Raw genomic sequence first — 24,466 nt, forward strand, 5'->3', positions numbered from 1 at the left:
AGTACAAGGAATCAAATAGTGTATACTATGGTGTGACAAAATGCAGCAATAGCTACAAGGACGCCCACTTTTTCTAATATTTCTAAAGTTGGGGTAGAAATTGGTTTGATAAACAAAGCCAGCAATAAAAGATTGAATATAAGGAGGAGGAGAAAGGTAAGCAAAACCAATGAAACATTGAGTTGATTATGATCAGCTTGCTGGGAATATTGGAGAGACACGATAATAGGATACGATAATTTTTATAATTTCTTTTACGACTGTATAAAGTTTTATAATTTTTTTCTATATTTTTATATATTTTATATTTTTTCTATTTTTTAATAACTTTTATAACTTTTATATATTTTTATTAAAATTTAATAATTCTTATAAACTTTTATTAATAATTATTTATTATTATTTTTTGCCCATGTTACGCCGTGGTTGTGACACGTGATAGCTTTAACTGAAAAAAATTAGAGATAGTTAACTTTAACGTCAACAATTAAAGTTAACAGTCAAATGGTCTTTTTGATTCATTTTGGCAATTTAAGTACCCAATTGAGTGGGTAAAAGAAACAAAGGTTTAATTTCCTTTTTTGAAGAAGTTTGAGGATTTTTTACACCTTTAAACCTAAAAATTTACTAAAATTAACTAGAATTTAAAAACCTATTAAAAACTTTAATATTTTTAAAATTCTAAAATCATATTTCCTAGAGCTTGAATATGAAATAGTTGTCCCTTGAAAAGATATCACCTAAGATAAATTTTAATATATTATTTTTAAATATTTTATTGTAATTTTTTTTATTTGTTCATGTTTTAAAATTTTTTAAAGTTTTTTAAATGATGACGTCACAATGCTAATCATCATGAGACACATGGCAATGTATGATTGGCTAATATCCCCGCATTAATTTTTAACGTCTAGAAGTCTAAGGCTTCCTTTGGATCATCAATTAACACCAATATGATCAAATATTAAGGAATTATGCCTTTTTACTGGAGTTTTTGGGTGTTTGGAACACCAATGATGAGGCAGGTTTAGAAAGCCTTACCTCACTAAAGCTCCAATGAAAAAAAAAGCAACCCCAGTCAAACTGGTTTTTTTTTTTATTACAATTTTAACCTTTTATCTAATGCATGTTTGTATTGCTGATTTTTTTTAAATAGTAGTTACATATATTAACATTATAAAATTAATATTAATTAATTAAAAATAAACATATTTTATTAAATGAATTAATAATTTCACATATTTTTAATAATTTTGTAAAAGTAAAATAATTTAAAAAAACTTCTAATATATATAATTTTTAATCTAATATCTTTAATAGTCATTTTTTATTCTTATCTCATCGCCACAATTACGTTGAAATCCAAACACATACCTCACTATTGTTTCTAATATCACACAATATCCAATCTCACCACTACAATAACTAATCTCACCGCCACTGCTGTTTTTAATTTAGCCGGAAGTAAACACACCGTCCATCCAAACTAAGCCTAAATTGAGAATGTCTGATAATATTAAAGGCTGAAGTGAGCCAAAAAGAATTTTAAGGACTAAAATAAAAAGAATGATATAGTTGAAGAACTAAATGTGCATTAAAATTGTTTTATTACAAAAGATATTGTAAATGTTGGGATTTAAGTGGGGTTAAACCAAACCCTACAATTATACGAAATTTGAAGCAAAAGAGACTTTTGAAGCCGAAAACTTTATGAAATCAATAATAGAAAGGGAAACTTAAACCTTTAGACTGTTGACTGAATTATTTATTTATTATCAGCAAAACAAATATAATATATACAACTTTGAAACAGAGATTACCTGTTTAACCCACAAAGCAAGTAAAGGGATTATGATTAAGACAGGTGTTAATTACAGTCTGGTCATGTGAGTTTAAATAATAAAAACACTACCATGGGATTGCCTGTCTTTGTTAATACAAGGTGGCCCATGTTTGACCCCTTTCTTCAAACCACCTGGTTCAGGGCTTCACTCTAACAATGGGCTTCAAACAGCCAAGCCTGGTTCTGCTCTGCTCTAACCCAACAAAGCAAGCTACCAATATCTATAGTACATATATTGTAATTTTTGGATTAATCATAAATTTGACCACTAATGTTTATATGTTTTATCAAAATGGTCTTTTTTAACTATCAACTTTTGTTTTTTTTTCAAACAGCTTTTTCTAATTGATTTAGTAGAAGTACCGTTAAAAAAGTTAACGGGATAATGTGAAATTTCATATGTAGAATTTTTAATGAGATGTAATTTATTACTTAGGTAACCCAATAAGATAATTACATGTGAAAATAATAAAATAAATAAATCATACATGAAGTTAAAAATAACTCTTAATTTAAATAAAATAAATGTAATTATCTAAAAAGTTTCAAAATGAATGCACACATTCAATATTTTCGGTTTGATTTGTTAATTATCTTTTGAAACCTCTCGGTAAACAAACGTATGCATTCATTTTGAAACTTTTTTAGATAATTAAGTTTATTTTTCTAAATTAAGAGTTATTTTTTAACTTTATGAATCATTTATTTTATTATTTTCCACATGTAATTATTTTATTGTGCTATCTAAGTAATAAATTACATCTCATTAAAATATTCCACATATGAAATTTCACATCGTCCGTTAACTTTTTAACGTTACTTTCATCAAATTTGTTAAAAAGCAATTTGAAAAAAAAAACAAAGTTTGATAGCCAAAAAGGCTCAAAAATACAATTAGGGCTATTTTGACAAAACATGTAAATGTTAGTGGCCAAATATGATATAAATGTGTAATTACAAATAAGTACACCCAGATTTAATTACTGAATGATTTTCCAAACACATAAATATTTTTAATAAAAATATAAATTAAACAAAAATTTAATATACATATATATGTTATACCCCTTCGCATGAAAGACATGTGTCAAGCTCAAAAGGTATCGTTAACTCTACATATTGACATTCGAAGCACAATCTTCCGACCCACTTCAAACAAAACTTACCACCTGTGTTCATACGAGAACATTATTTTAATGTGAACATGCTTTCAAGAAAATAAGAAGTCTATTTAGACTTAATTATATCATGTTGATAAAATCTCATAATAAGTGTCTATGATTATTCATTACGCGCTTTAACGGGATTAATACTTATCTAGTTAATATCATACCAACGGACAATGAAATTTTTTCTTATAAATACATTGAAAAACTATGGAAAAGAGATCGATCCTTTTTGTACTCTATAATTACTCTAAGCATTTATCTTTTCAATCGGTCATGCAGGTAAATTTTAATTTATTTCTCCTTCCATCAATATATATAAATGACTGACTGATGTTGAGATACTGATAACAAAATTTTAATATCCGAATTTAAAAATAAATTACAAACAAAATGATTTGATTTTGATTAAGAAAAAAAAGGTAGCTAAATGATTAATGGATTAAGCAATGGATGTGACTTTGAAGCACGATTTCTGAGAATATATTTGGAGGGTTTCACTTTTGAGCCAAACAAGATAGTGATGGAGAGTTGGATTTTCATCTGTGCATTACATATACACACACACACATAAAAAGAGGATCTAAATTAAGATCCTTACGTATTTGATTTAGCCACCTTACCTACTTTCCTCTCACACTGCCAGTTTTTCCTACTCTAGTTATCATTTTGCTTTCATTCTTAAAAGGATCCATCTCCCCTATCCTTAAATTTCTTTTACAAGTTTTTTTTTTTTGAAGATTTTTTTATAGAAAATGTTTTAGAAGAAATTATACTCTGAATCTCGTATGTTGATCTGATAGTCAGGATAATCATCGTTCTAGATGTGGTCTAAACTCGAATCGTATTAGTCGTGCTATTGTTAGAGTTTTATCCCCTTCTTATAAGTCACAAAAGAAAAAAAAGACTCCACTCCCAAAAATAAGGAAATTAAGCTTAACCAACTCAATTAATTCAAGTTTTCATTGAATTGAATGATTCACGATGCTAAATTTATGGTGGTAAGTTTGGGACCGTTTAAAATTTTAAATTCTTTTTCTCTTAAAATTTTAGTATATTTTGGTTATTTTATTATGTTTTGATTTGTTTCGGTTAATATATGATAATTTTAATATCGGTTATTAGGGGTGTATTTAGGGAAGTGGGCAATGGTCTTGTCTCTCCCCAAACAAAAAATTGTTATTTCAGTCTCCTCATAAATACTAAAATTATAAATTAATATATGGTGAAATTACACTTTGATCCTAAAATCATTTTGATCCCTTAAAATGATGAAATTTAAATTAATAAATACTAAAATTATGTTTTGACCTCTCAAATGTTTATAATTAATTTTGGCTTCTCCTAAAAAAATTTTAGATTTGCCTTTGCTGAGTACAAAATTTCAATATTTTTAACAAATTTTTAATATTTTTTGTCTTATCATTTTATTTTTAATTATAATAAAATATAATCATTAAATTAAGTTATTTAATTTAAATAATAATTTTAAAATTTATATTTAAAAATTCAAAATTTATATTTATATAATAAAAACATATTTGTTATGCATGTAATTGAGGTATATAAGGGTGAAGTCAAAAATATTTTTAAGAATTGAAGTTTAATTAAAAAAATTGAAAGGTAAAAGTGTAAATTTTTCTGTATTAACTTATATTTTCACTATTTATGAGGTTAAATAGCAATTTTTTCATTTTGAAAGGAACTAAGGCCCTACCTACTCCTCGCTTCTATAATATATTTGCATGCATATTAAAATGTATTTTATTAAAATTTAGAAATGAAACTATAAATATATATTAATGAGTGTAATTACCAAAATAAAATTATATATCCATCGGTACAATAGTGATAACCTTTGGCTAAAATTCTATTTTATCCGTTGATTAAGTTTTAACTCGATTGATATGGGCATTGTTATTAATGATATAGGAAGGCGTAAGTTTGAGTGTGTTGAAATGTATTATACTCCTATTTATGAATTAAGAAAAACTATATGTAATTTTAGGTATTATCTCGTATTAAATCCAAATTTAATTTAGTTGAAAAGAATGTAGGTTTGACTGGGAAACCCACTTATGAAGACTAAATTATGGCGTAGTATGTTACCAAATTGATTTCTTCTCAATCATCTATATAGAAAAATTGTTGTTGCATTGCTAGTCATTATCATCACACATGTTTTTTTTATTTTATTTATCTAATATATTTTCATTATTAATTATCACATTAATTTCTTCTCATAAGGATATTGCATTTCCCAGGCTATGTTCTTTTAGCCAAAAACAAAATTAATAAAAGTAATCATTATTGGGAACATAAAACTTTTTCACACATGAAAATGGTGTAGCAGACAACAGAATGAGAAACTAACTGTTGGAATAATTAGGAATTTCAATTCATTATCGGGATTAAATTATAATTTTATCATTTTATGAAGAAAAAAGTAAGGTGCTATCGGGTTTTTGTCGTTAAGATTAAGAGAGAGTATTTATCGTTGTTTTTTATTAAATTAATTTAATCAACCATAATTTACAAAAAGAATCAATATAACTAAAACTACTTTTAAGTCAGTTTATTGGACTAAGTTATTAGGACTGTATAATTGGAAAATATTAAAATAAGTCAATCTTTTAGTCGGATCAATTTAAAAATTTTAAAATCGATGATTGACTGAAATAACTAATAAAATCGAACCCAGAACTAAAAAACCGCTCAACTCATTAACTTAGTTATTTTGTATTTGTTTTAATCGAAAATTGCTCTTCTCCAATTAATATAATTGAGCATCGCCATCCAAAACATTTTTATAATCGAATTGGTTAAACCATCAATTTTAATCGGTGAGATCAATTCGACTAGGCAATTCCCATAGTGTAATTGAAGTCGGAAAATAAATTCACTGTCATACGATTGACAGTTAAAGGTACTAACAATTCGACAAGTAAAATTGTAAAAAAAATGGAAAATTGAAATTATTTTACCAATATTGGAATCCTTTTACATAAAATAAATGTAAAAATAGTAATTTTGTTTCCTGGATTGAATTTGGAATAATTTTAGAAAATAGGCAAAACAGAAGCATTATTGATACAAGAATGGACCTAGCAATTTATTATGAACATCCAATTTTATATATAAATAATCTTCAAGGTATTGCTCAGAATTAATGATGGCTGACTTGATTGTGAACCGTTGGACTTTCTGCAAAACTACTGTTTTCCCTTTGAATTTGCTTGTTCGGATGTTAAAAGTGATGTTGTATGATTTTTTTTTTAATTTTCTATAATTTGGTTTTTTTATAAAATGTCGTGAATTTATAAATCAAAATTCAACCGTTTAATTAATTTAGAACTAAAGTATATTTTTCTACTTGTTGATAAGTACTAATTCATTATATCGATCGTCGAATCATTATTTGGAGTTTATTAACATAATTTTTTTAAAAAATTAATAATCTGCAACTTAAATAAAATGTTTGAAAAATATATTTCAAGCTTGTATTTATTTATTTTGAACTATCAATTATTACAAAGAAACTTTCTATATCCTACCTTCATTTATATTTATATTTTAGAAAAATGGTTCATTATTGAATCAAATGCTCTAATTTATTTATATATTTTTGAAAAATATTTGAAATTTTATTAACTGGGTGCTAATTATTAACTTGTTTAGTGGACAATTTGTTTGATTTTTGGAAATAAGAGGTTAGTTCCTTGAGAATAGTTTTTTTTTGTAAAAAACTTAAAATTTTGAATTTAGGTCACTAGGTACATATAGTCACATGCATGACACTTAGTATTCGAATTCCAACATTCATAATTTTCCGAATTTTAACACTAATAAAAATATAAAATTATCGAAATAATATAATTCGAAAAATCATAAATTAGATTGGAAAAAATAAAGAGATGATGAGCCTTAATGCTAAAATCTAAGACTTGGGTCACAAAATCTAGTTGATACCACATTGAAATAAATACCCCAAGTAGCAAACAAACAAAATACCATAGGACAAAATGTACTGTTTAAAAAAAACAAAAAAATATATGTCTGAAAATCCTCAGAACCAAATATATATATATATATATATATATATATAAAAGAAAGAGGCTGCCATTGACACATGCAAAATGTCAGTGAATGAAAGAGCTTCTCTGCAAATTTTATCACAAAGTCTTCTTTTTTCAATGAAATTCAGAAATCACAAGACAAAAAGCTTTACACAGATAACCAGAAAAAAGAAGAAAAAAAGCAAAAGAGAAATAACAGTGATGATTATAGATTACATAATGTGTGTTTTTTTAAAGAAAAGCAAAGGACCAATAAAATTCTTACAACTTTGTATGAACTGTTAGAAAGTGTAAAATTTGTCTTAGATATCAAGTTTTCCTTAGTTTTTAATATATTAATATTATTTTTAATAGTAATTTAATTATGAAAAATTATAAAATGATTACGAAATTATTTAATTTTGTCTTTTCTGTTCATTAACGGTGGTAGTTTTAAATTTAACATAATAGCAATTTTAACCTTCTATATTTATACATTATGTCAATTTAATCTTAATCCTAAAAGATCTAATTCTCAATATTTATATATTGTGTAATTTATTTATTTATTTTTTTTGTAATTTTTCTTTTCTTTTGATCTTTTCACCTAAAAACTGAAAAATAAAATTATCAACTAAATTTGATTGAAATATACAAAAAAAGAAACATTCAAAATCTAAAATAGTAATTTTCATATTTTTCTCGTTAATTTAAAATTAGGCCTCAATATAAAAAACTAAAATTGCAAAAAGAAAAATAATGTGCAAATGTTGAGGGTTAATCAAAACTAAATTAGCATAATTTATAAATGTCGAGAGTTAAAGTTATTATCCTATCAATTTCAAAAGTTACTGTTCTTAGCCTAGTAATAAAATTGAATAATTAAATCCGTCATATATATTTAAAAAATTGATCATATGACTTGATTTTATTAATGCCTAAAAAATTAAATTTTAGGATTTAGGACATTTTGGCAAAATGGCATCTTTTGTTACATTTATTGTTGAATCCTCAATTATTATTTTGATTTAAATTCCTCAACATAATTTGTCGATTTTTCTATTGAAATAGTAAAACCCAATGGTAATTTAATATATTCTATTAGAGGTTTAAACTATTAATATCATATTAATTAACTTTTTTCAATTTAAATATATTAAAACGGTAATCAAATTGTAAATATGCATATACAAATTCATAGGACATATATTAAAACATATAATTAAATCTGTGTAAATACTGACTCAAATATGCATAGAAGATGATATGTTAAAAAAATAAAATAGCTCCGGTAGATTTTATTTGCACCCTATGTTTTTAATTAATACATCAGATTTAACTTGTGTGGTTTAAATACACTTCATTTCATATATAAATATACACCTAACATTTAAATTGACAACGACGTTAAGTGTGAAATAACTATAAGTGCTTTTATCTGTTTTATGATTAAATTTTAATTTTATTCAGATGAGGTAAATATTTGTTGAGAAGTACCAATAAATGGGTTATATTTAGACTAAATATGAATACGGAAAAAAATCACTTGAATAGCTTAATCTTAAAAGTAAGATTAAATTTTATTCCTCTATTAAAAAATGATAAATTACTCAGTATATGTTGGATTAAAGAGTAAACCGATCATTTCTACTTTTAAAGCTAACATAGTTAACGAAATAACTAGATAATTACATATGGTATGTAATATGTACATCATGCTAAGACTGATTTTTAAAAGTAAAAAAATTAATTTTCTCAATTTATTATATATATATATATATGAGGAATAATTTATTTATTTTGATAAAACTTGATATTTAATGAAATTAAAACAAAATATTGATTTAAAAAATGCAAGAGGTTTGACCAATAGTCTAACACATGCAGTCTCTACCCTTCTCACTATATAACTTTACAGTTTCTCTCTTTATATATACACTCATTCAAGCGCTCTTTTTATGCTGCTTTGCCCTTTACTTTTCCTCATTTTTTCCCCTTCTCTTCACCTTAGTTCTCGAACTCATAAACTCACAAACGACATTGTCAGGTTTTCGAGACCTTGAAAAAGGGAAGAAAGATAAAGAAGCAAAAAAAGGGTCTTTACTCTTTAGATCTCTCGTTCTTCTTTCACCCTTAAGAGATCTTCTTTCTTTCTTTCTTTCTTTCTTTCAATGGCTATTCTTCAACTCAGTTGCTTTTGAATCAAACTCAACTCACCTCAACTCAATTCATCCAACCTCTTCCTTTCTTCTTCTTTAGCTTTGGTTTTTTGAGTTTACAAAAAAATGGCTGAACCAACTGAAACAAAAGCAGTCCCTGAAGCAGAAAAGAAGAAAGAACAAAGCTTGCCATTTTACCAACTTTTCACTTTTGCTGACAAATATGATTATTTGTTGATGATCACTGGTAGCTTAGGAGCTATCATCCATGGTTCTTCAATGCCTGTTTTCTTCTTATTATTTGGTGAAATGGTTAATGGCTTTGGCAAAAACCAATCTGATTTGCCCAAAATGACTCATGAAGTTGCCAAGGTTCACTTTTTTTTTTAAAACCAAGAATTTTACCAACTTTTTTTAGATCTAAGATCTGTTAACTTTCTTTTTTTCTCCTTGTTTGATGCAGTATGCACTCTATTTTGTGTATCTTGGTCTTATTGTCTGCCTATCATCATATGCAGGTATATAATTTTTTTTCTTCCCTTTTTGTTTTAAATGTATGCAAATCTTTGATAGGAATGGATGCATCATGGTTCACAAGTGACTCGTGCAGTGTAGTAGCCCTGTTTAAACCAAAACGGACCGATGGGTGCGTGCCCACATGGTCTTAAAAGCCTGTCTCTTTGTCCTTTTGTTTTTCTTCACTTGTCAATCTTAACACCCTTTTACCAAAGATCCTCACTTTCAATTATATTTTAATATTCAACATTATCTTCTTCTATAGTCCCATCTCTTTCACTGTAACAAGTAAATTTTTTTCGATTTTACAGAGATTGCATGTTGGATGTACACTGGGGAAAGACAAGTGAGCACATTGAGAAAGAAGTATTTGGAAGCTGTTTTGAAACAAGATGTTGGGTTCTTTGACACCGATGCAAGAACTGGGGATATTGTTTTTAGTGTTTCCACTGATACTCTACTTGTTCAAGATGCCATCAGTGAGAAGGTAGCTTCTATTTTTCTCTTTAATTGTTTCATTTGCTAATCTGGGTTTATTGGGGACAGTTTGGATGAAATAAGGTTTTTCTTTGAGAGTTTTAAGGATAGATCACATAGTTCGTTAATGGTTTGTTTTGTTTGAAATTTTAGGTAGGGAACTTTATACATTATCTGTCAACATTCTTGGCTGGTTTAGTAGTTGGTTTTGTGTCAGCATGGAGGTTAGCCTTACTGAGTGTGGCAGTGATCCCTGGAATTGCCTTTGCCGGCGGCTTATACGCGTATACGTTGACCGGCCTCACTTCGAAGAGCCGGGAATCCTATGCGAATGCCGGCATAATTGCCGAGCAGGTGAGCATGTTTTGATTGTGTTGTGGATTATAAACTACTTGTCTACATGTTTCGATTGTCCCATACTACAATGTAAGGCTTTTGTCTAAGTAATTAATATCATCAACAGGCCATCGCACAAGTTCGTACCGTGTACTCATATGTTGGCGAGAGTAAGGCCCTTAATTCTTATTCAGATGCAATACAGAACACACTTAAACTCGGATACAAGGCTGGAATGGCTAAGGGTTTAGGGCTCGGGTGCACTTATGGCATTGCTTGTATGTCTTGGGCGCTTGTTTTCTGGTACGCTGGTGTTTTCATCCGGAATGGACAGAGCGATGGCGGCAAGGCATTTACAGCTATTTTCTCAGCCATTGTTGGTGGCATGTAAGATCTTAAGCTCATGTTATCTTCTTGTTAGACGCCATTAAAGAGTAAGCTTTACCGGAGATTATATTGTTCGAAAAAAATTTACTATTGCAGGAGTTTGGGTCAGTCATTTTCAAATCTCGGGGCATTTAGTAAAGGAAAAGCAGCTGGTTACAAACTGATGGAGATTATCAACCAAAAACCCTCCATAATTCAAGACCATTTGGACGGGAAAGTACTGGAGGAAGTTAATGGCAATATAGAATTCAAGGAAGTGACTTTCAGCTACCCATCGAGACCGGATGTTATCATCTTTAGCAATTTCTCGATTTTCTTTCCAGCAGGAAAGACAATTGCAGTTGTTGGTGGTAGCGGCTCTGGGAAGAGTACTGTCGTCTCTCTGATAGAGAGGTTCTATGATCCTAACCAGGGTAATCAAGAGACTTCTGTCGTGTTTGAAAAATGAAAATGTTTTCTCCTCGGATTTTAGAGCTCATGTTTATGTTTTTTGTTTTGGCTAAACAGGGCAGGTTTTGTTGGATAATGTTGACATAAAGACACTGCAACTTAAATGGTTACGTGATCAGATTGGACTGGTAAATCAAGAACCTGCTCTCTTTGCGACTACCATCCTTGAGAACATACTATATGGAAAACCCGAGGCAACAATGGATGAAGTGGAAGCTGCTGCTTGTGCTGCAAATGCTCACAGCTTTATTACCCTACTCCCTAATGGATATAACACTCAGGTTGGTCTCCTCAAGTTTAAGAATCTAGTCGAAATTTGAATTTGTATTTCTGTATTAATTTGTCTCGAAATTCAGGTGGGAGAACGAGGAGTCCAACTCTCTGGTGGCCAAAAACAAAGAATTGCGATTGCTAGAGCCATGTTGAAGAATCCAAAGATCTTGCTCCTTGATGAAGCAACAAGCGCACTCGATGCAGGCTCCGAGAGTATTGTTCAGGAAGCTCTTGACCGGCTAATGGTCGGGAGAACAACTGTAGTTGTTGCTCATCGACTCTCCACCATAAGGAATGTTGATTCGATAGCTGTTATACAACAAGGGCAAGTTGTTGAGACTGGAACACATGAAGAGTTGATTGCAAAGGCAGGGGCGTATGCTTCGTTAATCAGATTCCAAGAAATGGTGGGAAATAGAGACTTTGCTAATCCATCAACTCGCCGATCACGTTCAACACGTCTAAGTCATTCACTGTCAACTAAGTCCTTAAGCCTCCGGTCTGGCAGTTTGCGAAACTTGAGCTATTCTTACAGTACCGGTGCTGATGGCCGGATAGAGATGATATCAAATGCTGAAACGGAACGTAAAAACCCAGCACCGGATGGCTATTTCTGCCGGCTTCTCAAGCTAAATGCTCCCGAATGGCCCTATTCAATCATGGGAGCCGTTGGTTCCGTGCTTTCTGGTTTTATAGGACCAACTTTTGCCATTGTGATGAGCAATATGATCGAAGTCTTTTACTATACAAACCCTACCTCTATGGAAAGAAAGACAAAAGAATACGTTTTCATCTACATCGGAGCTGGTCTATATGCTGTCGTTGCGTATTTGATTCAACATTATTTCTTCAGTATTATGGGAGAAAACCTCACAACACGAGTGAGGCGGATGATGCTTGGAGGTATATATATTTTCAACTACAAGTCCCCTTTCCATTGCCTATCTTTTATTAATTTTTTGGTGTTTTTCTTCTCAACTCAGCAATTCTAAGGAATGAAGTCGGATGGTTTGACGAGGAAGAGCACAATTCAAGCCTTCTTGCAGCCAAATTGGCAACCGATGCAGCCGACGTAAAATCCGCGATAGCTGAAAGGATCTCTGTGATACTACAAAACATGACTTCACTTCTCACTTCATTCATTGTTGCCTTCATAGTCGAATGGAGGGTCTCTCTTCTCATCCTCGGTACCTTCCCTCTTCTAGTCCTCGCAAACTTCGCTCAGGTAAAAATAATCTCACACATTGATTCCATTACACCATTTTTGACCTATATACGTCCACTAGGGGGTCATATGGGTTATTATAAAAAAATCCAACATGGCTCATCTCCATTTCACTGCACATGCTTCCTCCAAGTTTGATGCATCTATTTTTATGTATATATATAATATAATATTGACATTACCCCAATGAATATAATCAGGGGTGAATAAAATAATCAAGATTCCATACTTCTGAGAAAGTGTTCTTGCTATAGCAGTAGCTCAGTTTCTCGAGGTTATAAACTATTATATATATTTTGCCCTTGGTTGTATTCCCTTAAGTCAAAATTTCAAACTTTGTGTAGTTTCTCTCACATTTTTAAATATATGTATATAAATAATTCACCGACACTGCAATATTACAGTGTAAATCAGTTTTTGTTTAATGGCTTCTGAGTTTTTTTTCCTTGGAACCTGAGCTTTTGTTGTATAGCAGATACCACCAAATATACATGATATAGTTTCAAGAGATTCTTGCCCCGTGATCATTTATATAATTCATCATCTTTTTATGTATTTTTTAGGTTTTTTTAAAAAAAATCTTTTGTTCTGTTTTTTTATACAGTGTGTCAGTGTTTTTTGACAGTAGAACAGTGTTTTATGGCAGTGCCAAATAGTAAGAAAATTTCCATGTAAATAATATGTGTAGGATTTTGCATATTTACTGACATTTTCACCTTAACAAACCTTTTCCGACGCTGTAAAATTCGAAAAGCGAAAATTATGTATGTCCGTGGCCGTATGCATGTTCAAGACCGAGTAATGTAGATATTTGTACAGTACAATTGATTCTGTTTTATTTTGCCCTGCAGCAACTTTCACTCAAAGGGTTTGCTGGTGACACGGCGAAGGCGCATGCAAAGACAAGCATGATTGCAGGTGAAGGTGTAAGCAATATTCGAACGGTTGCAGCATTCAATGCACAGAACAAGATCCTTTCACTGTTTTGCTACGAACTCCGAGTTCCGCAGATGCAAAGCCTTCGTCGCAGCCAAACATCGGGTCTCCTTTTTGGCTTGTCTCAGCTCGCACTTTATGCTTCAGAAGCTCTCATACTCTGGTATGGAGCTCACCTTGTTAGCGAAGGTGTTTCAACCTTCTCTAAGGTGATTAAGGTTTTTGTGGTATTGGTGGTTACTGCAAATTCTGTGGCGGAAACTGTTAGTCTCGCTCCTGAGATCGTTAGGGGTGGTGAAGCTGTTGGTTCAGTGTTCTCAATTCTAGATCGTTCAACTAGGATTGACCCAGATGATCCAGAGGCAGAACCGGTTGAAACAATTCGTGGAGAAATTGAACTCCGTCATGTTGATTTTGCATATCCTTCGCGACCTGATGTTAGTGTGTTTAAAGACCTTAACCTTCGAATCCGTGCTGGCCAAAGCCAAGCACTTGTTGGAGCTAGTGGCTCTGGCAAGAGTTCAGTCATTGCATTGATTGAACGATTCTACGATCCAACAGCCGGAAAGGTTATGATCAATGGAAAAGATATCCGGAGATTGAACTTGAAGTCTCTTAGGCTTAAAATCGGATTGGTACAACAAGAACCAGCCCTCTTTGCTGCCAGCATTTTCGATAATATCGCTTATGGAAAAGAAGGAGCAACCGAAGCTGAAGTAATCGAAGCAGCTCGAGCAGCTAACGTGCACGGTTTCGTTAGTGCGTTGCCTGATGGTTACAAAACACCCGTTGGTGAGAGAGGCGTTCAACTCTCCGGAGGTCAAAAACAAAGAATCGCCATCGCAAGGGCTGTACTTAAGGACCCAACAATATTACTACTCGATGAAGCCACCAGTGCACTCGACGCAGAATCAGAATGCGTGCTACAAGAAGCACTCGAAAGGCTCATGAGGGGCCGCACGACGGTACTTGTGGCTCACCGTCTCTCGACAATAAGAAACGTCGACAGTATTGGAGTAGTACAAGACGGGCGAATCGTAGAACAAGGCAGCCATTCCGAATTGATTAGCCGACCGGAAGGAGCTTATTCTAGGCTCTTGCAACTGCAACACCATCACATATGAAAGTTTTTATTTTTTATTTTAATTGAATCAACATGGGCTTGTTGGGTGGTATAATTATGTTTGGGACCCTTTAACCTCTTATGTTTTTCATATTTTCCTTTTTTGAATGATGATAGTTGTAGATATTGTTAAAGTGGAGACTGTATCTTTGGGTTCTACTGCCCCATTTCCAATGGGGTTTCCAATGTTAAATTATTGATATCTATGGTGCATAACATAAGTCCCTTTTTTTTTTTCTTGTAATTGGTTTTTATATAATATTATAAAGCGCAAACTCTAGACACCACTTTTTTCTTATTTGCATGTGCCTGCTGGTACTGTTCTGTTCTAGATGAGGGCATCTCTTTTTATCCAACCATGTTACTCATATTCAATTACCTAATAGTATGTATCTTTTATTCATGACTTAAATTTGGTAATTATTTTTATATTTGGGGCGTCAACTTCTTTTCTTAAATTTAGTAATTGTTCTTATATCGGGTCTTATTTAGTAATTATTCTCAGGGTTTAAATTCTTTTTTGTCCAAAGTTAGCCTTTGATATTTTTTGAAAATCTAAAGTTCGAACCTTGGGTAAAACTACCATGGAGGCCTCTGTATTAGGAGGTAGATTACATTTTGCCCCCTCTACTTAAAAAATGGGCAAATTAGTCCCTATACTTTAGATCAAAGAGAAAATTAATCCTTTCTGTTAAAATTTCATCCAATTGTACTATTAAAAATTAGTATAGCTGGTGGAATATCTAGATAGTTACATGTGATGAGCCATATGTACATCATGCTAACGTACAGAGACCGGTTTTTAACAGTAGAAATGGATGGAGTTTTTTTAAATAGAATGACCGATTTACTCTTTAATCTAACGTAAAAGGACTAATTTGCCCTTTTTTTTAGTATAGGAGACTAAATGCAATCTTATTTCTAGTATAGAAGCCTATATGATACTTTTACTAACATCAATGTGGGCACAATTACTAAGTTTAAGGACTAACTTAGACAAAAATATGTTCAGGCCTCAATATAAAAATAACTGTCAAATTTAAATATTACCTTAAAAAAAAATTCAAACTCAAATATGAAAATAATTGACAATTTAGATACTAAATAGTGATTTAACACTAAAAAAGGACAAACATATTCATGGAATGAAATCATTGTTAAAGCAAAAAACATATTTGGTGTAAAGTTGAAGTCTAAGCTGCAACTATGAGCAAGTTATTGAGTGCATGCACCAGTAAATGTAGGGTACCCTACTTGAATTCTTGAGTGTTTTTTTCTTTTTGGTTTTGTTTTTCAAAAGTCACCATCTCCATATTTCTTGAAAAATGCAAAATAAAGCATGTGTAAGCTTCTACCATCTGAATGATTATAGATTTCACTAAAAGGTCCATTTTCTGTACTTGCATCTGTCACAAAGTTGAAAAATAAATAAAAACCAAGTAAATTTCGAGGGAGTTGGCCCCCCCTATGCAACACTAACTTTCACCCTTCATAAATATTGAGATTGTAGGGTAAATAAAAAGAGTTTAAATCACTATCAGGTTTGAATTTGATAATTTTTCTTATATTTTGGTTTAAATGTTTATTTGATTCACGTTAGGTATTGAATTTGATAATTGTTCTTATATTAAGGTTTGAACTTTCTTTTATTCAAATTAAGCCTCAAACTTAGCAATTATTCTCATATTAGGGTTTGATTTTTTTTTTGGTCTAAGTTAGTTCTTGAAAACCCTGAAGTTCAAGCTTCAATATGGGAATAACTGTCAAGTTTAGGCTCCAATATAAAAACAACTGTCAAGTTCAAGGACTAATTTGGACAAAAAAAAGTTCAATCCCTAATGTAGGACCATTTGCCTAATTTATGTCTCAATGTGAGAATAATTGCTAAATTCAAGGCCCAACTTGAACCAAATGAAAATTTAAGTCCCAATGTAAGAAATATTGTTAAGTTCAGCCCTTTAAGAAAAAAAAAGATAAAAAAGCAATCAATCAAAGGCCTGGCAAAGGACACATATAATGGAGGAGGGTTTTTCAGTTCTCTGAGTCTGAATCTGAAATGAAAAAGAAAAATCAACCCACCATGGAAAAACAGTGGGGTGGGGTCATATATTTGATTCAGATTTGGCAGTGATGAATGATGATGATGCATCGCTGTCAAACATTTTCATATATGGTTGCCTTGCCTTTCATCATACATACATACATACATGCATACATGACCTGCAATGTTTCACATTGTGCTGCATGATAAACATCACGTATATTTTGCCATCTCAAACAATTCAATGCAGTATTGTGTATAGATTCTTTGAGGGGGTCCTCTTTGAAAGACTTTTTAACAGTGCTTTAAAAAACCTGGTGATGTATTATGGTCTACAAATGTTGACTACTGCTAGTTATATTGTCTGATATAGCTTGAGTTGAACCCCATCAATGTTTCCCCCATTCAGGTCCCTGTTTATATCATTTTGTTTTCTTTTTGGCCAATATGAAAAGGATTAATGGAATTTTCTTTCCTCTCAAGTTGGCAAAGATCACTGATGTGGGGGCCTATCTGTCAACCCTTTTAACTCATTCTTTTAAATAAAATTACTGCATTTTCCCGTATTTTTTTAAAAAAATAGATAAATTAATCTTTGTACATCAGACAAACGAGCAAATTAATCCATATACATCAACATGAGGTATATGTATAATGTTATGTGTAATTGTTTAGTTATTCTGCCAACTTAAGAATAGAAATGGATTAAATTTTTAATAAACCTGAATTACTAAACTCACTGACTACCCATCAACATTCAAAGTCCAAAAGCCTCATCATTAATGGCTCAAAATCAGTGAGTTTAGTCAAGAAAAAAAGAAAAGAAAATGATTGAGGGTTCTACACACTTGGTAATGTTCACCAGTTATTACAATGATGATTCCCAAATAGAAGTGGAGAGAAAGGTTTTGTTAACATTTAAAGCAACAATATCTGAAAACCATGAGGTTAGTATTATTAGAATAAAAGCAAATCTCATCTTAAAAGATTAGAAGTGAAACCAACCAAATCCCATGTTTTATCAATCACAGACAAGACTCTTATATTCCTAATTTTGTTTGTTACCATTATTTGATTAAATGGTCCAATATTGATAATTGCCTGTCTCTTTGTGTATATATTTTTAAAATTTTCTTATACATGGATATTCTTTCTTGATATTTTCGTATATTATAATAGTATAATGATAAATTTAGCCTTTAGTGTTTATATTTTTTTGGTCAATTTGATCATTCTTAATTTTTTTTAACTAAATTTAGCCCTAACCCTTTTAAAAATAGTTGTATTTGATCATCAATCTTTCAAAAAGACTCGAAATGTTGTTTTCTTACAGAAACTATTGGCTTAAACGTTAAATTTTTAAACATGGTAGCCCACATGACACTCCATGTGTATTTTTTTTGAATTTTTGTGGACCTTTTATTTTATTTTGAATATTTTTATAATTTTGAAATTATTTGTTGGTGTGACACATAAAACAAATAGTGTCATGTTAGCATGAAGTATTCGTAAACTAACACATGGGTTGCCACGCAACATTGTTAAAAATAATAACTTTTTAGTCAACATTTTCATTAAAAACACGATTTGACTTTTTTTAAAAGGTTGAATATCAAATTTAGCTCAAAAAAGAAATAAGAACTAAATTAACAAAAGATATTTTGATGATTAAAAAGTATAGTTAATATTTTAAATAAGTTTATTTATAAATTTTAATTAAAAATATAAAAGAGTAAACATTTTTACAAATTTATATATAAAATTAGATTTTATTACCATTTCTCTAATTAAGCTAATGACAGATTAATTTGTGTATATCAAAATTTTGTATTGTGGTATTTGATGGTTTAGTTTTGAATTCTTGTCAAAGTGATGGGTCAGGTCCTAGACATCAACTGGATCAAACCAGCCCAAGTTATAATTTTATATATATATATATATATATATTTAATCAATTTCTGATTCAACATTTAAAAATACAATTTCATCAATTTATTTCGATTAATACTTTTGTTATTGTAACAATAAAGAGAGATGAGTTCGAACGTGTTTAAGTATAATTTTTCTCTAATTATAAGAGTTCGAGAGAAATTATAGATAGTCTCCCACTTCAACAGGTCACTGTGAGTCGGGCTCCGACCATAACATAATCGAAAAATTCAATATGTACTCCTACAAGTAAAGGGAGTTCAAATAGATATTGGTTGTGTTTGAAAGGCTCTGAATCGATCGACAAGCCTAAGCCCAATATCTTGATTTCGAATGGCAATGCACCGCGGACCCATATATATATCGTCTGCTAATACACGACCAATTAATATTTGAATAAAAATTGTTTCCAGAAGCGTCCTCTTTTGAGGACTCGGTGCCACAATCTGTTCTGCGTACAACAATGTGTTGAAATAAGTATTGTATAAAAAAACATAAATTTATTTATCATATTCAATTTAATTAAGAAATTTCATTTCTAATTTAGTTTTACCTAAATAAAATCCAATTAAAGACGAAAGTCCAACCAAGTAGGTTATATGGGCTAAGCCTAGCCTTCTACCCTAACTTAGTTATGGGACCAAACTGGTCTCAGCCATGGGTTTAGCCTATTGTGAACTCACTCCACACTAGTCCAACCCAGATCCCCAAGCCTTATAATGTTTCTTAAATTTAGGGGATGTTTAATAAATTATTGAATTTTTTTTATTTTCAATGAAATGATATTTTCTTAAATGTATTTGGTAATTTTATTAAATATTTTTTAAAAATTTAAATAAAATAAGTAGTTAGATGAGAAATTATTTTATGTACTATTTCCACCATGTCATCTATGGTCTATTTTTAATTATTTAATATCCTTTCAGTAAATTTTTCCATGTCACTGATACATAATTTTGGAATTTTTTTCATCTTGAATATCGAACCATGAACCCTAAACTCTGAATCCTAAATATTGAACCTCGAACCCTAAACTCAAATTTCAAACTTTAAACCCTGAACTCGAAACACTAAACTCAAACCCTGAACCTCGAATCTCAAATCCAAACTCAAACCTTGAACCCTAAACTTGAACCTTTAACCTTGAACCTTGAACCTCGAACCTTGAACCTTGAACCTCGGGTTTGAGTTTGGGTTCAAGGTTCAGGTTTAGGGTTCAAATTTTTGGGTTCAAGATTTGAGGTCCAGGGTAAAAAAATTATTAAAATTATGTGTTAATGGCATGAAAAAAATTGCTGAAATGACATTAAATGATTGGGAAGGGACAATAGATGATGTGGTTGGAAGGGTCCATAAAATAATTTCTCGTTGTTAAATAGACATGTATCATTTAATGTTGAAAATGTTAAATTGATTTTATTTTAAAATTAAATTATCTCTTTTTGTTAAAAGAATGAGATATCCAAATTTTTATATTTAATTTTTATAAAAATTATACAAAAAGTATTAAAATTAATAAAATTAAATTTAAAAATAAATAATTTTAAAAACAAGATTAATTTTATCAAATATAATATAATTATAATCTTTACTTAATTTTAAAATCCCACTAAAATTTTGAATACATTTTCACCCTTTAAATTACAAAAAGAAGTACACTTTTTGACACTAGTGGGTAATTTTAGAGTAATGCAAATTGGTGTAAGCACTAAGCATAGACAATATAATAAACAAAATTAATGTTCTTTTCTTAGAGTCAAAGATTATCAATTATTGATTGTTATTTTCATTATCTTCTTACTTTTTTTAACTAATATATATAAAAGAGGTTTTGAGGATAATGAAAATAATTGTAAATAAAATAAATAAATTTCTTCAAATAGTTTTAGCTTCCATTAATATGTAATGAATTAACTTTAAATCCCAAAATTATATATATATATATATATATATATATATATATGGTATAGAGGAGCTCAAGCTTTATCTATATAAATAAAGATTTACCTAAGTGTCTTTTCCTTGTTCTCCATTTTCTTTTCTACTACACTACATGAAAATCAACATATTTATTTCCTTCCCATTAGGAGACTAGTGTACCTACTCTTTAATTTTTATTTATTTTGCCCGATCGAGTTGTTCAAATCCAAACATAGATATCAATTTAAAAGAAGTAAATTGGATTCAATTGACCTTAGATAAATATTTATGATGATGATATTATACATGAGTATAATGAATCTAAATCTAATTTAGCTTGATTCATAATCACCTTTACCCCTAACTTAGAGGATTAAGTGATAAATCTTTGGAGTAGTAATTAAGCTTAATTCTAAACCTTTCAAGCAAAAGAAGAAACTAAAGGAAAAAAAAAGAACCCTTTACTACTAATTAGTTTTTTTTAAATTTAGATATAAAATATAAAAAATTCATTATCAATATATAAGATATTTTTTGTATTCTTCTAATGTAATAGAAAAAATAAAATTAATTATATTTAGTATAGTCCAACTATTGTTAATAAATTTGAATATAAAATAAAAAATAGTTATATAACAATATATATACACAAAATATTTAATCCAAATATTCATTCATCAATCTAACTCTAGAAAAATATATATTTAATTTATGATCTTTTAAAAAATAATGATTATTGATAAAAAATAAAATGTAAATAATTAATTAAAAAATTAGAGAGAAAAGTAGAAGAGTGAATATTTAGTTTTTTTTATAAATATTAAATTTCTCTTATAAGGTTATTAATCCATCTTTTTCATTTGAATTTTTTTAAAATTTTTCAATCTGAGTTGGTGTTTAGTTAATTTGTGACACTAACTTAATCAATAACTTTAATAATGGTGTATTTTGTTAACTAATATCTTAAGTGTCCTTTTTACTATATTCATATTAGATAATTTATTACGTTTAATTAATACATTTAAATTCATCAAAATAATTATTAACTATCGTATCTATTATCTCAAATTTTATTGGTCAAGGGTGTTCACCATATCTCAAAAGTAGTGGGATTGCTTTGCAAGTTGTGCCTATATGGTAAGATAGATAGGTGCATGTTTGGGTGTATGAGTTTGAGATCCTCTAATGCATGAAAAAAATAAATTAGTATTATAAATATTTTAAAAAGATATTACTTTTTAATCCATCCTATTTATACATTATAAAATTTTAAAAGGTGGCTTTAAATTTTTTTTTGGAATAGTCCAACATATTTTATATTCTATTTACGCAGATAAGACATATCAAGTTTGACATAAATTAAAAATTTCTAACGATTTATTTATGTAAAACTTTCAATCATTAAATATATATTAATATAAACAATATTTTATAGTTTGATATGATAGAGATATCCGATCAATTCAAAAATTACATGCATGACAAGTACAAATATCTTGCAAAATTCAACGATTGGATTGTTAAAATATTAATCGTATAAAAAGTCACGAAGCGTGTATAACCACTTAAGTTTTACACAGTGTAAGAGATCCACTTATGCAATGTAAAAATTAAAATAGTTTTACATACTTTTGCACCAATTTATATGATTAATATTTTAACGATCCAATCATTATATTTCATGGCATATTCATGTAAATCATGCATGTAAAATCCGATGTAAATTTAAAACTTCTAACTATTTATTTTATGTAAAAGAATTTCAATATATAGAGTATTTTAGATCGATATGATAAAGATATCGATCGTTCAAAATTTACATGCATGACAAGTATAACTATATTAATAAATTCAACGATTGAAACGTTACAATATTAATCATGTAAATAATTACGAATTTTTAAACTATGCAAGTGAAACCTCACGGTGAAAACCCAAGCTAATAAAACAAGATTGCATTAGAAACTAAGTAAGTTGGTGTCTTATTTTCTTAAACATCATCCATAGAAAATATGCAAGCTACTTCGAACTTTGCTTTATTACTAATAAATCAAGCATGCATGCGAAAATTAAAGACATAATCTGTCGGAGACAACCTCATAATCCCCTTATTTTTCACTAATATTTTCTCATTATCTTATAAAAATATATAAAGTTATATGATTACTATTCGTGGAGTGTATATATATATATATATATATATATTTAAAATGTACAATCGAATTCTATTCTCATGCATTATTAAAGAACCCGACATTATCTAGAACATATGGGCCACTTCAGTTTGCAGAATTTTTTGGCTTGATTAATTTTGTGATATATATATATATATATATTTATTAAGGATCGTATTCATCAAGTTTATGGCTTGTATTGAATTGTCTTTATCATTAGAGGGCAGTTTGCCTAGCTAGATATAACTAATCCTTTTAATTTTCAGTCTCATATTTTTACAATTCCCTCCATTATAGGATCAATAAATACGACTTAGGTGATAAGAGCGAAGTCAAATTTTATTTTAAAGGGTCAAAATTAAATTCTATATATATTTATAATAGTAAAATATAATTTCGCTATTTTAATAGCATATACCTTTATAATTTTTAGAGGATTAAATCAAAATTTTACCATTGCTAACATAAAATTATAAACTATAAAGGGCCTAAATGAAAAATTTTCTATTTTAGGGGGCCAAGGCCCCTACCAACCCCCTTAATCCACTCTTGATTATAGGGATTGGATCAAACTAGTCCCTTTACTATTAAACACATCAATTTAATCCTTTTACTATATATAAAAAAAATCAAATAAGGGTAAATTGGAACAAAGTCAACATTTAGGCTTTGCTTGATAGAGTGGAAATAAAATTGGAAAGATGAAAAAATGAAGGGGTAGAAAACTAGAAGGATGAAAAACATAAATTTTCTTTCCATAGATGTGCTTGGTAGGAGAGATGGAAAGATGAAAAAAACGGATTGCTTAAAAGAGTTGAAAAATAGAAGGAAAGAAAATAAAATATTTAAAAAATGTATAATTTTGAACTAATATACACATCTCTCTTATTTTCTTTCATCTTATCTTTCCAATTTAAACGGATTGATTTTTATGCATTAGGATCTAAAATGATCATCCCTCCTATTTTTTTTCCCTCTCACTTTTCTTTCCAACCAAGCATACTCCAAATATATTTTCCTTCCGCTTTTCCATTCTCTCCTCTCATCCCTCCACTTTTCCATCCAACCAAGCATACCCTTATTGCTTGAAAAATGATATGAAATATTATTTTCATTTATAGTTCGACTCCAAACAAATATTTCATAGCAGAATAATAAAAGCTTTCAAAATATAATTACATTGAACAATAAATGCTATTTTTAAACAATAAATGTTAAATCTTTTGAATTTTGGACTTTTTTGATTCTTTTAATAATACATGAATTAAATTTACCCTTTTAATAGTAAAATGATTAATTTAATCGATCCTATAATTTGATCGATCCTTTAAAATTTGCCTTTTCACCATTTAAAAAAATTAAGGCAAGAATTTTCAAAGTTAAAATGGTTTTGTGGCAAAAAAGGCCTTCATTTTGTTGTTCAAAATATATTAATAATATTTTATTTTAATTTTTT

General features: G+C 29.5%; 1 protein-coding gene across 1 annotated transcript; it reads left to right on the forward strand.

The window, feature by feature from the left end:
* Window positions 1-9,012: 9,012 nt before the first annotated feature.
* On the forward strand, window positions 9,013-15,167 carry LOC105798228 (ABC transporter B family member 19). The gene is made up of 10 exons (XM_012628215.2): window positions 9,013-9,595; window positions 9,687-9,741; window positions 10,051-10,226; window positions 10,370-10,570; window positions 10,680-10,939; window positions 11,036-11,352; window positions 11,447-11,670; window positions 11,746-12,565; window positions 12,646-12,887; window positions 13,739-15,167. The coding sequence occupies exons 1-10, from the start codon at window positions 9,350-9,352 to the stop codon at window positions 14,945-14,947; spliced, it is 3,750 nt and encodes a 1,249-aa protein (XP_012483669.1). The 5' UTR covers window positions 9,013-9,349; the 3' UTR covers window positions 14,948-15,167.
* Window positions 15,168-24,466: the final 9,299 nt, after the last annotated feature.

Source organism: Gossypium raimondii, chromosome 9 (genome assembly GCF_025698545.1).
Source record: "Gossypium raimondii isolate GPD5lz chromosome 9, ASM2569854v1, whole genome shotgun sequence".
Lineage (NCBI taxonomy): Eukaryota > Viridiplantae > Streptophyta > Magnoliopsida > Malvales > Malvaceae > Gossypium > Gossypium raimondii.

Coding starts and splice junctions, on each gene's coding strand:
- LOC105798228 (XM_012628215.2), top strand. CDS start 9,350: ATGGCTGAACCAACTGAAACAAAAGCAGTCCCTGAAGCAGAAAAGAAG. Junction 11,353..11,446: donor GTTCTATGATCCTAACCAGG/GTAATCAAGAGA, acceptor TTGGCTAAACAG/GGCAGGTTTTGTTGGATAAT. Junction 12,566..12,645: donor GAGGCGGATGATGCTTGGAG/GTATATATATTT, acceptor TTCTCAACTCAG/CAATTCTAAGGAATGAAGTC.